Genomic DNA, 17,481 nt, shown 5'->3' with positions numbered 1-17,481 from the left:
AAATCAATTTCAGTGTGAATTTATGATAATTTATTACAATAATGATATCTACGGAACGAGTATACGAATGAATGGTACAGATGAAATCTCGGTTGGTATAGCGCCGCTGTCAGTTAATCGCGATCCGTGGGCAGAGGCTGACCGCTGTCTCGCGGAACGGCGGCCGAGCGTTGACCTTAGCCATGCTACCTCACACGTACCTAGCGTTCACCCTCGCAGTGACGTGCTGGCACCATGTCACCGCGCTCAACATCCTCGCCATAGCGTCACTGCCGCTCAAAAGTCACTACATGGCCTTCGGGCCGCTGTTCCGGGAACTGGCGAACCGGGGACACATGGTGACCGTCATCAATAACTACCCCGACGTAGTGCCGATGAATAACTTGACCTTCATCAACCTGTCTAGTCATATGCCGTTCAAAAATGGGACGTCCGCTATGGAGTACTACGAGCACATAGATTCTAATATCTTGCGGATTATTAACGTCTACAGACACGTCGCGCTGGGCCCCCACAGCGCGCGGGTGGACTGCGAGAACTTCTTCAAGCACAAGGATGTGTTAGATCACTTAGCTCTAGGCGTAAAGTATGATGTGATATTCGTCGAGCAGTTCATGAGCGACTGTGGGCTCGCGTATGCAGCGACGATGTACGATGCACCCATCATTGGTATAACTTCGCACGTGCTGTTGCCTTGGACTTATCCTAGGATGGGGATTCCCTTCGATTTTGCGGCCGATGCGTTTTATTTCTCCAGTGAAGGGCCGAACCCATCATTGTACCATAAAGTGGAAGCAAAACTGATGAACTGGTATCTAACCATGTACGGCAAATGGATAGTCCACAGGAGTATTGCTAACGTATTCAAAGAATTCTACCCTAGCGTGTCATTAGACATAGACAAGATAACTAAGGAGAGGATGAAAATGGTATTCTCTTACCAACACTTCTCGCTAACTGGGACCCGCCTCTTGTCACCGCAGATTTTGGAAATTGGAGGATTGCATATTCGGGAACCAAAACCCTTATCGGAGGTATGTCTATGACAATGGTTTCTACCTAATTATATATGTAGCTGTGCCATTATTTACGTTCTACGCTATTCTACATTTTTTGGTTTGAGAAGGCAATTGAACAAACGGTGTATCTGATTTAAATGTACTTATTTTTACTTAAATTTAAAAGACGACCCTCGTAGCGGAGCGGTCATTATACCAGTCTGACGCGCAGTGGGTCCCGGGTTCGATCCCCGGTCAGACAGATATCTAAACGATGAATTTAGTTTTCTGTTTCTGTGTCTGGGTGTTTGTGTATTTGGCGTATGTGTCCATGGCACCCACGACACTTGGAATCCAAGTGTGGGGTTGTGATAGTAGAAAGCGTTTTTTTAAACCGTATACGGATGTTTAAAAAAAAATTAAATAAGAATTTTAATAGAAATGTGTTATAGATGCGTTCCTATAGAGTACTAGGTTAGAACATTTCATAAAAGGTATAAGTAGCGGTACTAGAATCTTGATGAAGATTAGGTACATCAAACTTTGTGGCGCTGGTGTAGCTGCGATCGAATTCATCCTGTCCTTCCATCTCAGTAAAAATATCTCAGGAGCGTTCAAGATAGTTCTCAGGAGCATCAAGGCATCATTGACCTTAAAGGATGCCAAACCTGTTTAGGGCTGATTACAAATGTCCTTGAGCTGCAGTATAACCTGCCTTGACTGCAACTCGTTTGCTACTTGCCTATACTTGTGACAAAAAAGAACGCGATTGTTAACTACAATTCCCTACCTACATGAATAAAACCCGTCTGTATGTGTTTAAAATAACTTTCATTATCTAAGTTCAATTACCTATTTGTGTGATAACCAAACATAAAAGTCTGGTTTGTGATTTTTTTATTGACTGCATCCTTTCTGGAACACTTGCAACTTAAGGCCAGAACCCTGAGCATACTCTATGACGCTGCCTTTACTTTATTTGAAATAAATTAGAAATAACAAATTTTGACGACCTCGAAAAGTACCGCACGGACACAGGCCGTTATCATACCGTATTACGACATATCTAACCTGCGTGTTGAAGACACTAACGTGTCCGCTATCTGGGATAGACTTTAGACGTCAGACATATCCAAATTTGTAGTTATGTCGTGGTAATCGTGTTTACCTTAGCGAGTTGGTGGCCAAAACTGCCACCCATCTCCTGGATTTGATCTATTCACCTCCTACGACGCACCTAAGAAAACATACTTTTTTTTTGTTCACGAGGGGGAAACCTTACCACCTCTCCCACTCTTACCACCTGCAACCCTGGAAGCCCCTTTTAGTCGCCTCTTACGACAGGCATGGGATACCGTTGCCCTATTCTAGTCGCGGAACTACAGGGACCAAGAAAACATACCTACTAACATCACGTGTTTGGCAGAGTTCCTCATATATTAAATATTAATATATTACAACGAACTAAAATGCGTATATTGGTTAGGTAACCCTTGTTGAAGATCACTTATGCTCAATTAGCATTATTCATTAATCATTAAAAAATCCGTTAAGTTCAAGATTAACTCGCCCATTGAGTGTTCAATATAGCGCAAGTTCGACTCGCACGTTGCGATTTCTATCGTTTGTTTTACTTTAAAGTTTGCACTAAAACCACATAGCATATAACAAGCATATGTACATAATATAATCGTTTTTTATTATACCTAGAGCAAAACAACATGTTGTTTTGTGGTGAGTCTCCTTTTTATTTTGTTATGGTATTAGCCAAAATAACACATTAGTAAAAAAGCAAAAAGGTGTCCTTTCTGTATGGATCTCTATAAATGAAGTACAGCACATATTTGTTACATTGCGTTGAATTTTAACTATTACACTTCCTTATTTATTGCACGATATCTTGCTAAAGATACAATCTATACGCATAATACGTAATTATATTATTGTTTTATAGAAAATGTGGTTTAAGTATTTTTTGTATTTTTTTTGTTATAAGCATGAAATTAGTTTTTTACCCTATGCTGTGGAGGGCGCCCGGAATAAATAGAGTTTAAAAATTGTCCTGGGTAATAAAATCTTTTGTCATATTACTAATCTATGGTCATATATGATAAGAGGGAGAGAGGTTTCTCCCTCCCTCGCTTATATGCGCCCATGCCGAGGACTAAGGCGCAACGTCCTTACAATAGTAAGTAGTTAAATAGTAAATACTAAATAGTATAAAATAACTTACTTAATCTTACTACTAATTAAATTTTCTGTATAGAGTAAGTCATGGGCATACTGAAATAAGTAGGCATAAATACACTCAGGGTCAGAAAAAAATTCTTGACGAGGCTTCGAATCCGAAACTTCGTCCGTGACCGGTGACCGCTGTACCACGCGAGTCGTGAACCTTTCAAATGGTAGTTATTTCGAAACCACAGAATAGACACTTCAAAAAGACTCGAGCTATTCCTTACATCTCGTATTATTAACTTCATACGATTTGCAAGAACTCATTATAGATTCTACATTTTTGAACTTAAGCACCTACTTGTACTTTCAAATGAGGCTAAAACTGTCGAGCCGAACAAGTTTTGAATGTCAATATCGTGTCTCAATGAACTACAGTCTTGTTTTTCGAGTCTTCTTGACTGTGATAATAATAAAATTTCGCCCTAGTATTTTTTGTATTTGATCTTTCAAGATAATTTTACCTTTGTCGCGTACTGTTTAGGTTATTATTTGTATAAAATGAACGTTTCTCAAGTCCCAAAATATTTAGTAGCGCCGTAAATTATTAGAAATTCGTTTAAATATCCACCAATCGAATAATCTACATGGGTTCTCTATAACCCCAATTTGGAATTTTTCAAAGGAAAATAATTTAAAAGTTTATATTAAGCACTTCTATTAGTTAAGTTACATTTCAAACCACCATACACTATTTTTATAGCACCGATCGTCATTTATCCGCTACTTTAATTACATTTAAAAATCATTGAAAGATAAGTATTAAGTGCGAAACAGATCGCGGTTAAAGTTTCTATACCCATAAATAATGTAAACTGCTTGTTCGGTTCCGTGACTGAATTGTAAAAAAAAAAATCTCGCAGGAGCTAGCGGTAACATTTGCAAAAACACTACCGGTAGTTACCCGTTGATTCACTTAACTATTACCATTGACCTTGTTTGAAGTTGTGCCTTACTAAGTTAAAAAATAATGAGGAATATTTACTTTTAGATAACTAATTACTTTTATGTTTAGATTGTGTTAGGTGTAAGATAAAATAAATTGAGTTAGCGCTAGGAAATGAAATTACCTGTACGAACTTATACTTCAAATCTATTCATCATTCACTTGTAATATCCGTGTTTTTTTAACACGCTTTTTAAACTCTTTAACTAATTTCTAAATGAATATTTAGGATATTCTCCTATATGATCTGTAGATCGAGTAATTTGTAGTCATAGAATTTCTAATAAGAAGAAAGTCTAATCTGTGCCCAAGAAATTAGAGGTAAATCTGAGGGTACGGGCATTTTTACTTCGAATTACTTACAGAGTCTGGGATGGATTCACGCACGAACGCGCGCACTTGCGTGTATGCCACATACAATATTACTTTACAGTTAAATATACTATAGCTATACATATGACGAAAATTATGTGTTGTTGATTTTACTGTATTAACCTATACATAAAAAATATGTAATTTCAGAAACTGGAGGAATTCTTAGCGACGGCTGAGCACGGTGCTATCTACGTGAGTTTCGGCTCGAATTTGAAGACAAGTTCCATGAGCAGAGAGAGGTTACAGCAGTTCTTAGACGCCTTCAAACAAATACCGCAGAAGGTTGTATGGAAATGGGAGGACGGACCACTGCCCGGTCATAACGCCAACGTGTTCACTCAGGCCTGGTTACCGCAAGTTGATGTTTTATGTAAGTAGAGCTATACACAGTAAAAAGATCAAGTAGATATAAAAGGGGGCGTGTACTTTAATATTATGTGGTATCTCTACACTTTGGTACAATCATCTTCACCAACCATTGAAGCTGCACTGCCCAAAATACATAGATCTCCCTAATTGGCATACATCAGATCGATCCTGTGCCTTCTGCATGTAGCGGTTACCCGTTGTTTTCTTCAGATCATCAGTCTGTCCATTATCATTTAGTCGAAGGATGCCCTGCACCTCCTTTTAGCTACACGTGGTAGTCACTCGAGGACTATATGTTCCTATTACTTTCATCTTTCGAGCGGTGTGGCCAGCACATTGTCACTTCAAACTATTTTTATTACTATTACATGTAAAATTGTATGAGTAATAATGGAGTATCTCTCTCCTCAAACTCTTGAAACCACGTAACCATGCTAAATATCTTACAACTATTACCGCACTGTTAATGTGTAAAAAATATGGCGTCTAGTATCACAAAGCAACAGGATTTTGTGATAAATTTCGTGTCTACTGCGAACTTGAATAGTAAAGGTCTAGTATCATCATGCAGAGTTATAGAACTCGTCAAATTTAGCGGTATTGTTGAGTCTATATTTGCTAAAAACTGTAGTCTATTAAAGTGCTAAAGCGTAAGGTAGGTATTTTGGAGGGTTCTCATTTTTCTCTTAAAACAGTCTTTTCCCACGAAGTAATATGGCACCTGCATATATTTATCATAATTTATTCACTATAGATTGTCTTTAAAATTGTAAACAAGATTATCATGAAACTTGATTGGGTTTTTCGTGACAAATGGGGTCACAACCCGGCTCTGGATAAAATGCATTAAAATAACATTTCTTATCTTTTACCTAAAACACGTGCTTCATGCATGTTTCGCTAACGAGTTTCCTACTTTACAAACCATAAGTAATCGTTACAAAAAAGCAATGCGTAGATTAGAAAAAATAGACGTAAAAATCAATTATTCAAATTCTGTTGGATATTTTTGAATTTGAGTAGTGGTGTCGCTTCTTAAGGACAGGTTTTGTCGAGTAATATATTTGCGTTATGAACAGGCATACCTACTGCGTTTTAATTTTTATTTAACAAACGTTACTTAAATATTTATTCAATAATGTTTTTCGTAGATTAATAAAATTAGGCGTAAAATACAATCATTCAAATTGTATTGAATATTTTAGAACTTGAATAATGGTGTAGCTTCTGAAAGACGGGTTTTGCGTAGTTACTTATATACTTCCGTTATTAGTTATTCAAATATGTGTAGGTATTGCGTTTTAATTTTTATTTTAAAAATGTGATTAAAGTATTTGTTTTGTGAGGCAAGAATATTTATTGTATTGTCGTATATGTACAGAATTAGTCTATCTATGTTTTAATTCCACCATCCATTCATCCATCAGCCTTTTGAGGTCCACTGCTGGACATAGGCCTCCCCTAATTGGCGCCACTCCAACCGGTCCCGTGCCCTTTGAAGCCAGCGGTTTCCCGCGGTCTTCTTCAGGTCGTCGGTCCACCTGGTCGGGGGGCGGCCTGAATTCCTTTTGCCTACGCGTGGTCGCCACTCGAGGACCTTCCTTCCCCAATAATTAATTCCACAATAATTTTAAAGTATGTACCTACTTAGCCGATAAATTTCCATTTTTTAGCTCAGCGTTGCTTTTCTGTAAAATAGTGTTTGAATAAATAAATAGGTACTTACATACTTATTTAACCAAAGAAACTGCTCTTTATTGTTGCACGTTCGGTTTTCTTATAGTTTTCCTGTTACTTGTATGTTGTATAACCAATCGATATCGATAATAACCCTATATGTATCTGATAATAAATTATATCCGTAGGTATATAATAATAAAATTCTTGCGCATTGCCTTATTCAAATACATACATTTTTCAGCTTGAAGGGCACTTTGTGGTTCGTCTATAAAGCCTACGTAGGGCTATTTATTATGACGCTACCACCGCAACAAATACCTATGTAGGCAGAACCTATAAGAAGGTACGATGCTTTCAAGCTTAGTCTGCAGGGGATAGTAAAGCACTTCAAATCGTATTCTGGTCATTCTATTCAATTTAGTTTGGCTTCTAGTACCTACGTAATCTTATTGATGTTATGGCAATGGGTTGCATAGGTTGCACTGAACACTTCATTTTGTAGGCCTATTTCATAATTTTCATAAAGAGGTTTTTGTGTTATTGTTACTGATCTATTCAAGTTTTCAGAATTTGAGTGTAACAAACACGTAAATGAACTTAAGAATTCATTCATTCAACTTAAGAATTCAACTATCTCGTCAAGAAGCAAGTGTTTATCTGGTTTTTAATCCGGAATTTGTTCCTTAGTGTCAAATTATGTAAGTTTTATTATTGAGTTCGTATTTTTGAATCGGTATTGTGATAATAACCTTGGCCGTACGTTTTCCTCTCCAACTGGTTTGAGCGACCGGTTCGCCTCGTCTCGATGCTCCAGACGAACTGAATATAAAATTTTTAACATCGACCTTAAATATTTTAATGTAAAGATTCTGTGTTAATGATAAGTATGTATTAGCGGAGTGTTAGTTGCTTTTGTTTATTATGCGCATATAATTTTCGGTGACGTCAATTAGGAGACTGGAATTGAGAGTTGATCTTGAGAGACTTGAAGCCACATACATTTTAATATTGTAAAGGTTGATTGGAACGTAAAAATCTACACGGAAAAGCTTATGCTCTGCAGGCACATAGATATCGCAAGCAGTACTAAATCATTAAGGATGAATATGAATATATATGTTTTATGTTTATTATATAGAAAATTTTATTCTCTTTACAGGTCACCCAAAGATCTTAGCATTCGTGTCACACGGAGGAATGCTCAGTTTATCTGAAACGGCATACTGTGGGAAGCCGCTGGTGACAATACCCTTCTTCGGAGACCAGTTCTCAAATGGTGCTGCAGCTAACAAGTTAGGGTTTGGCAAGACCATATTCTTTAACAATGTGAACACTGAAAACTTGGTTGCTACCATTAAGGAACTAACATCTAAAAAGTAAGTGTTCTCACTTTTCTTTTGTTTTTACACAAATATTATGGTTATTTTTCACCTCTATAATCATTTATAAAAACGTTCTAGTATTTTTATAAATGAAAACATTAATTTATAAAAAAAATGTTAGAATACTGGATTTGGATAATTTTTCTGTGGTGATATGAGGAATGTGGACCACTTAATCCTAGATAGTGATTTCTTGAAGACAGTGCAGTCGTTAAACTCAATAGAGCATACTATTACTTTATTGTTAAGTGAAGAGAATACAGATGTGCTGCCATCTTATAAGAATGTTGTAAATTATCAACCTCACGTATGTAAACCTGTTTAGCAATAGCCTTCGATACAGAACACATTAGTATGAGTACGAGCAGTTTTAACTGGTATGCTGGTTAATTGTAGAAGAAGTGTCGTAGTTAGGATCAAGAGTGCCTCTGGCAAAGTTCGAATATTGCACTCTCGACTTTGAAAACCTAGAAGACGAGCTTTTTTAGCGATTTATTTAGTACATGATAAAGTGTAATTGATTTTAGCCAATTTGTTGTAATACAGATACCCAATATACTTTTCTTATGTGCTCGGCAATGCATCCTCTTGAACGTTGCGCTCTTGGTAGCCGCCACCTATGTCAATCTCTAGCTCTGAAGCCGTGAATTATATTCTATGTGTCAAGAGGAAAACACGATATATCACACATGATTAATAATTCAATTTACATATTTTTTCAGGATGCAAGACGCCGCGAAAAAAGTAAAAGCTAAGTGGCACGATCGGCCTCAACCTGTTATGGAGAGCGCCATCTTTTGGACGGAGTACGTGGCGCGCCACCGCGACTCGCCGGCACACCACCCGTCACTAGACGTTACGTGGTTCGACGACTTACAACTAGATGTCACTGCTGTTATCATAGCATTATTCATCGCATTACTTATTGTACTTTACATTGTATTGCGAATAGTATTAAAAATAATAATTTACTTAATATTTCACAGAGCTGTTAAGAAGAAAGAAAAGAGTCAGTAATTAGGTTTTCGTTATAACTTCCATCAATTTGCCCCAAAGTAGTCCTAATGGACTCTATTCCTATTATATTAATAGCTTAATATTTTTATTTGTGCCAAAAGGATATGTCGAGATTCGATTTTGTAATTTAGCTAAACCAACTCTTTACGAGGAGTCTCAACGTAAAAGAAAAAATAGTCTCCAAATAGGTAACATTTTGTTGTACTGACATCCACAATATTTTTAGGCTGATTTTACAAAGATTACATTGGACTAATGTCCTGAATGTTCTCTAGAAAGTATACTTGCGTTACAAGTCTATTGGACTTTTCTACTACGTTTTTCAAGTAATCAAGAACGGTAGGCACAAATCCATCCGATCATTACATTATGTTTATTACTTTATTAAATAAAATGATAATTGTATATTTAATAAAGTAATTTGCGGTCTGCTCCGTTAAAAATGGCTGAAATGTTAGTTTCACTTAGATAAACTTTACAGCAAATTTTGCATTTTTAAAAGTTGTAAATAATATGTCTCTTATTAGTCCTGTTTTAAGGCTCATCGTAATTAATGAAAGATGTTGTACGATTCATTACATTTTTGATGCTATAGTCTGTATTATTTCTAAACCTTTTAAAATATTGTCTGAAAGTATCAATGAATAACTGTCTAAACAATAAGCGGCAAAATATAATAAAAATTAGTTTGCACATAGATTAGATGCTGTATAATCTGTATATCACTACAAATGCTGTATTTTCAAAATTGGTACAACCTTTCGATTCTAGAAGCAGAAACGGACACAATATGTATTTTTTACCAGACTACAGTAAATCAAAAAGGGGGGTTATGATTTTGATCACTATACAGCAGCAGTCATGCTCTGATGTGTACCTATATAATATGTAAAGGGTATGGTAGGCGTTTATGCCTTGTCCCTGTAGTTCCGGGACTGGAATAGGGCTACAGTAACCCCTGCCTGTCGTAAGAGGCGAAAGGGGGCTTCTGGGGTTGCTGGCGGCAAGAGTGGGAGCCCGAACCGTTCAGTAAGTAATCCCAGGCAGCAGGACAGCGGTATGTGTGGTCGCGTGAACACCAGACGGTGCGGGAGGAGTGAAAATGCTCCCCCAGGGCAGAGCCCGAGCGGGGCATCGCGCTTGCAGGACTCCGGTTGTGTTCCGTCAGAAATCCCGGAGTTCTCCAACAAGCGTTGAGGACGGCCACCCGAGGGTTTTTGTGCGGTAAAAATCCTACATAACCCAGCGTCGCTCCTACGTCGTTGGGTACCTTTTGATGGTTTCCCCCTTGTAAAGAAAAAAAAATCCTAATATTAGGCAATCTAATCAATCTTCAGAGATAGCAACATATCTGCACTATAAATTAAATAGGGTTCGTGCGTAATGCGTATACCTGCAGTTGGCGTAACATTTTCGTATAACGTTAAGAAAACTGATGCACCAATTTTATAATTCGTCTAAAATGTACCTACATAGTGCTTAGTAGTATAAGTTAATAGTAAGGGATTATCGTAAACTCAGTAGAACGTTAGCGGTCGTCGTCCATGGTCCCCAGACGGCGCGCGTCACGTCGCGTGACGCTGTCACGGCGCTAACAATGATTCATAGCGTGTTTATTAGCTAAGGTCAGGGATACCAGGGGGTCTGGAAAACTATAGCGTTGTATGTAACAGAAGACGTGTGTAGGAAACGAACAGGCGGACAAAATGCATTGTTGCAATGCATGTTTGTTTTATTGGTGGAGGAAGGTACGGGGATGCACGTCAACCTGTGGATTTTTTTTAAACTGACCTTTTTAATATGGCCTTCTGAAGGTTTTAATGACTGAAATGAAATACTTAAAAACTGGAGTGACGACTTAACGTGCTCTCCGAAGATCCTAGATCCGAGATCGGTTACAATCTATAAACAGGATGATGTTTCACGGTAAAATAGTATGTAGTATCCACTTCATATTGAACGGTTAGCAGTGTGTAGTGACTTGCGTTTATCATCGTTGCGTACTACAGTATAAGAGTGACGCGGGAAGGTCGCGTGCCGAGTTGCCGACCCTGGGCGTCGACCCAGCACTATCCCGCGTTCCTAATACGTCACACCATTCTACGCACGACGTTACTCACTCCCATAGATAATTAATAAGATTGGTAAGCATGTAGGTGTTTGTATGTTATAGTGTTTCAAAACCGATCCATCCTTTTGCTTATTATTTTTAAATGAATATAAAACTAAACTGGGAGGCCAACCGTTATGACAGTAGAGCGGTATCCATGATACCTGTCGCATGGGAAAATTATTTTACCATAGAAATCATCAGCGACACCACACAAGAGTGGACAAACATATAGTCGCTCTATTTTGACATATTTTTGTAGATACCTTCCACAATGCAGCGACAAGAAGCCGTAGCGAAACCACAATATAAGGATATAGATACTTATACTGTGGCGAAACTGCCAGAAAACGTAACAACTGCTTTCCAACATTACGGTGAGATGTGGGAATAGGAACTAGGCTTATGAAATTTATTGATAATTACAGGAATTATCTGTTAGAAATATAGGTATAATAACTTCTTATTTGTACCTTGGATAATGTAATCTTGTTAAGCAATAATTTCCAAGTCTTCAATACTTTGTTCGCTACCCTGATTTTATTAATACAAATTTAATCCACTTAATTCCATCAATTAACTTCAATTAATCAAATTATATACCCAATTAAGTTTAAATCGGCGAATTTAATAATTGAGATAACGGGGTTAAGAACATTGTTATTTTAAAAATAATAAGCAATTTACACTTGACCTATAGGTAATGTAATCAGTGAACTATAGCCTAATCTAGCTATTGGATAATGGTGGTCTTAAAATAAAAATTATACATAATCCTTATTATCCATTTGTATACATACCTACTCATACCCTTCATCTTAATTATTACAATAATACATTATAGTTTAAATTATTTAAACACTTTATTTAATTAATTCCTAAAGTTTTCCGGTATTTGTAAATTTAAATTAAATTCTATACGAATATTTTACAAGGAAGAGTTTATATGTAAATCTAATCGAATAATGTGTACAACTACAACTGTTAGACCGTAACTATATAGGGTAGGTAAATCCCTGCGGTAATTGAAGATATTCTCGCCTTAGGCTCTGACCAAGACCTATTTTAAGCTAGGCTTAATTAGAACTGTGATTCATTTTGATGTTCTTAAGCGGAAACTGTACAAATTTTAATAGCAAAATACTGATACTGTAAAATGTATCATTGTGACAGACAAATGGACTGCGGAGGACCACCGCTACAAGAGATTTTTCTTATACCTAATTAACGATAGGGGTAAGGTGGTAAGTAGAAGTAACTGTGGTGTCTTGGTTAACTACTGTTACTCTAACGGGAGTTTCCTCCGAGTACAATTGTAACGCATTTGAGGCTAAGTTCAGATAAGACTGGATTTCAGATGTTTATAGGTGCCAGTGATAACACATACGTTTATTAATTCATTGTAATTAGAAAGAAAAGTCTAAATTAATAAAAGAAGTCGACATAATAAACATCGACTTGTCTTGTCAAGTATATGAAGTATACTTTTAAATAATTTTGATGACTGAATTATTTCTAGGAAATAAATAAGAAAAATATTGTCTCTACAATTATCCTGATTCTTATCTTGTGTATTTTCCTTTACAACATAATTGTAATTAAATAAAATCCCCTAGGTACTCTTTTTACGCATAAAAACATAAACAACACTTGATTACTATTTAATTTAGGTCATGTTCAATCCATTCTGATAATTCTTAGGTTATCAAAAGTAATGTAATGTCAATGCCGGGATAAAGTCAATGTCTTGCAAATACACGATTTTATAGAAATGGTTCGACACAAGCGTTAAGTGGTGTTATATTATTTTTTCCTCATACACTAATTTTAAATTACTAATGAATAGCTATGGAGGATAGCCTAATGGTTAAGAAAGTCTGCGTCTTGATTGAGGGGTCCGAGGTTCAAATATCAGGCACGCACCTCAAATTTTTCAGTTATGTGCTTATTAAAAATTAATTATCACTAGCTTAAACGGTGAAGAAAACCATCTTAAGGAAACCTGCACACCTGGGAAATCTTGAAAAAAAAAACAACTTTTCTAAGGTATCTGAAGTCTACCAATACGCACTTGGCCAGCGCGGTGGACTATGGCCTAATCCTTCTCATTCTAAGATAAGACCCGTGACCCGTGCCCAGCAGTGGGACAGTAATGGGTTGATGATGAGCTATGTAAGGAATAAGACGTTTCGTATCTCGCTGATCAAATCCTATGATCTTGTCAATACAGTCAATGGGTGGTTCGTCGTCCCGAAGATACTTTTTTGTCAGGGAAGGTTATCAAAAAGGCCCTAGAGAGGTATAAACATTTTTCATTATAAAAAATAAAAGAATAAAAAAGTATTACATTTTTTTATAAAAAAATACTTGTTAAAAATAAAGAATAAAAGTTTGGTAAAGGGAGATATCCTGCCGGGCTATGTGATCATACCCGGGGAGCGGCTGTGCTCCGACAGTCACACAATATTTAGAAAACTTCGATAGCGTGATTCAGAATATCCGTGGCGCCATCACTTGACGAGTAGCGGGAGGTCGCCTCAAAAGCTTTTAAAATATAATGAATTGCATTAAGGAGGACACCAGCACAAGAAATTATACTAACAGATGAGTATTCGACAAAACCTTAAGATAATCTGGTCTTCAATGTATGCGTTTTGAGTTATAAATCTGGCTGATTAAGTAATTTTCAAAACGATTGCGTAGTATGTTCCAGGCCTTCCCCAGTTGTGAAGTTCTACGCTCAGCAGTGAGACGCAATACCTACTGTACCTACTGTTGTTGACGACACGCACTGATACCGGGAATCAAATGACGTGTTCCTAGTTGCCATTTCTGAATCAGTCACAAATACCAATCGGCCTTAGCCCGCTGGCATTGAAATGCATTAACAATATTATTTGTTGCAGAGGTCGGCCGATTAGACCGAATTCGGCGATTACATTTTAAGGCCGTTAAAATGATTGATGCAAAAATTAGTTTGGCAATGGCTTTTAATCTGTTTTTCCGGTAGATGAGTCATAACGGGACACCTCGTGATATGTGCTAACCCTTTCTATGTCGCATTGCGGGGCACGGGTTTTTGACGACTACTATGGGAGGTCTGAGACATATTTCACCAAGATCCGATTCAGATTAATGGAAAAAAAGGTAGTAATAGGCGAATTCATTTTTATTATTCAATCTATCCAATGGTTTGACTACCAAAGCTTTAGATATATAGGTACATTGAAAATAATAACGGGTATTCATTGATTAGTTTTAAAAATCATTGATTGGGGGTACCTATATTTATAATGTTAAACTTAAGTAACTTATTAAACTACCTGCAATGTTTATGATATTGTGCGTTTTGCAAACGTCTACCTTGTGTCTCTAAGATGTTCGAAACGATAACCTTTTCTGTAAAGCTTACGTAAAGTTTCTTACCTATAAGGTCTAAGGTTTTGTGACCTATTGTGCAGATGTCTCATGTGTTTACAAACAAATAAAATTAAAGTGTTCATATGTAATTTTGAAATCTGTTGATTTCTTAGTGTTACGTTGTTAGAAACGGTTATTTATTGTTTTAATAGTGAAATATAAAAAGTTATTTGTTTATCCTATCTGCCTTTGTATATTATGTATGTGATTCACGAATGTAATGATGGAACGAAGATGGAAGTTTGGCTTCCTCGAATCCCAGGTATGTACCTACCTACCTCAGAGCTTTCTGTTACGCGTCTTGAAAAATAATTGTCATACGAATACGAATACTCTGAGGGAAAATGTGGTTTTATCGCGTAAAGTTCGGATACATAATAACATGCAAAAATATTCTGTTTAAATATTTAAGGACATGATACGTATTGGAATATTTGCGTCTTTAGCAAAATAAGCTTCACATTCAACTTTCCGACACAAAGAAGGGTTTAATGCAACTAGTAAGTCGAGAGATCATCCAATTTTACGATGTTGTGAACTTTCTGCTGCATAGCGAGTGTCAAGGTTGAGAGAAAACTTTGCACCGTGTTAGCGATTGGGAATCAGGGTTGTCGATTGTTGTAATATTTACTTTAAAAATTCTTCGCATTATTTAGAATACATTGAAGTCAATATATTGGAACTATATTATATGGAAGTCATTGTACGGTATTAAATAAATATAAATAAATAATGAGTTTCTTGCAGCATTTACTCAGCTGAGGTGGTGTGCCAATTCAGTAGTAGTATGAGATAAAATATTGTGAGAGGTGACTATTTGCAAGTGTTTCCATCGTGAGTTCACCATTCCATTCCCGTTGGTGGACGTAGGTGGTTAAGAAATAAATTCAGAATATGAGCAGCAGGGTCTCTCTGCATATCATTAAGTGCGGTAACGAACCATGGACAAATCTATGGAAAACTGGAATTTTAAGGATTTTACACCTGTTTTAATTGCAATTTAATTTTTATCTAATTTAAACAATTCTTATCCCATAAAAACTTCTTTAGCTTCTCACGAAGTCTTTGCAAACTAAACGAGGTACAATTTATGTCATTGTAGTATGTTAATATAGTCCTCAGCATGATGTGTGTAGTTATTTCTATTTACCTACATAAAAAATCCAGACATGATTCTGCCTCAATTGAATTAGATTGCTCAGATCATTATCACCTTCAGAGGCATTAAGACTCCTGCAGTCTATGTGCTAAACCGTTTATATAATGAAACGATATAACCCTACGCGGAACCCGGAAGAAGCTCTGGAACGTAAGGTTAAGCAGCCGGCTTCGCTCGTTGGCAGACAACGAACTTGTAAGGTCACTCGAATTAAGAGCTATGGACTGGAACGATGCGAAATAAGGGGCCCTTACACTTTTATACATGTAATAAGATGGTATTAAAGTCCGAAACCTAAAAATAGAAGAGAAGTTAGGAGAATAGCTTAAGATGAAAAGGGAAGTAGATACAGATTTGCCGACCTAATTCTTAGGCAATAGTCAAAAATATTTCGCATACCGCATACACTACACTTGACAACGAAATAACAATTTTAGGAGAAATAATCAACATATTTATATAAATAAAATGTGTATTTTTTAACTTTTTTCGATGCCCAGTAGGCAATTTATTTGATGAATAGCTAACATAAGTTAGAAAAATGTAATCTAGGCCGGCGGGGAAATAAATAAAACTAGCCTATTTATCATTCTCTAGTATCTACGTTAAATAAATATATTAATAAAATGTGGTAGAACCTTTTATGGTTCGACTATGGAGTTTTATTTCAGCAATATTAAGCTGCTGTGTTTTGATATGGCATACTTATATAAAAAGTTCGAAATTAGTCCTATAGCTAGGGTAACGATGTGTCTTCGACCGGATTTAGGCTAACCATCTTTAGGTGTGATAGTTACTTCAAATTAAAAAAAAGTACTGTTCGGTCCCCGGTCATAATAACAATTAAGGGATTGTAAAGGACTCCTTAAAGCTGCTTATTAAAGACATCTGGTAAAAAATAAAGTAAGGTGATTATTTACAAAGTTTTCGTCGTCCACGAGTTAAACCTCGTTAACAAGAGGGAAAAGGAAGCAGGAAATGACACTCAGTTACAAATGTACCGGATTATGTTGAAATAATAGCATGCCCTGAAAAGGGTGCTTAAGATGAGTTTCCTTACAAATAATGTACATTTACTCTGTTGGTGGTGATTTTACATTTTAAAAGTTTTGGAAAAATGGCAGGCATTAGATACATTTTCATTCAAAATGAAATTGCAAGCATAAGTCCATGAAGTTTACCAAGCATTGGGTTATTGTTCATACTTTTGCAAACTTGCAGAAAAGTCAATCCGTACCAAGTAGGTACTACCTTAACTATATATTAATTAAATATATTAAATTATAAAGTAAACTAGCTGACCCGGCAAACGTTGTGTTGCCATATAAATAAAAAAATGTTAAGGGTGAACAATCACGAAGACGTGGCAAAACTTTTTTACGCAACTATTTCAATTCTCAAAACTGGGTACATTTTCTTGTTAGGCGTGATCTTTACTAATCTATGTATTCATCATAAAAATCTGTGCAGCGGTTTAGAAGTTTGTTTGCAAGATACGAAAAAATAAAAAATTCTTGGTAGTAGGTTAAAAATCAATACGAGTATTTAGCTAGTTAAAAGCATAATCAGAATATTTAGTTTTCATGGAAATTATCCAGGACATTTAATTATGTTGATTTACGATTCAACCAATATATTTGAACACAGGACTGGTGTCTTTTACCCGGGGATGGAGTCACCCTGGTTCCAATTTGTCTCCGTCGGTTAGTATCGTTTACCCGACCCGTCGTTGGTCTGACAATTTTCATTATAATTAGCAGCTTTATGGGAGCTTTTTTATTTATGAGCTT

At 36.4% G+C, this 17,481-nt stretch overlaps 1 protein-coding gene across 1 annotated transcript; it reads left to right on the top strand.

The window, feature by feature from the left end:
* The first annotated feature begins 108 nt into the window (after nt 1–108).
* On the top strand, nt 109–9,594 carry LOC140753560 (UDP-glycosyltransferase UGT5-like). Its single transcript, XM_073088256.1, has 4 exons — nt 109–1,034; nt 4,702–4,924; nt 7,763–7,979; nt 8,708–9,594. Exons 1-4 carry the CDS (start codon nt 183–185, stop codon nt 9,000–9,002), a joined length of 1,587 nt encoding a protein of 528 aa, XP_072944357.1. The 5' UTR covers nt 109–182; the 3' UTR covers nt 9,003–9,594.
* The last annotated feature ends 7,887 nt before the right edge of the window (nt 9,595–17,481 follow it).

Source organism: Epargyreus clarus, unplaced genomic scaffold (assembly GCF_041222505.1).
Source record: "Epargyreus clarus isolate Ecla_fem2 unplaced genomic scaffold, WU_Ecla_fem_2.2 ptg000026l, whole genome shotgun sequence".
In the NCBI taxonomy this organism is placed as follows: domain Eukaryota; kingdom Metazoa; phylum Arthropoda; class Insecta; order Lepidoptera; family Hesperiidae; genus Epargyreus; species Epargyreus clarus.
This window is presented reverse-complemented; position numbering and strand designations above follow the sequence as displayed.

Coding starts and splice junctions, on each gene's coding strand:
- LOC140753560 (XM_073088256.1), top strand. CDS start 183: ATGCTACCTCACACGTACCTAGCGTTCACCCTCGCAGTGACGTGCTGG. Junction 4,925..7,762: donor ACCGCAAGTTGATGTTTTAT/GTAAGTAGAGCT, acceptor TTCTCTTTACAG/GTCACCCAAAGATCTTAGCA. Junction 7,980..8,707: donor AAGGAACTAACATCTAAAAA/GTAAGTGTTCTC, acceptor ATATTTTTTCAG/GATGCAAGACGCCGCGAAAA.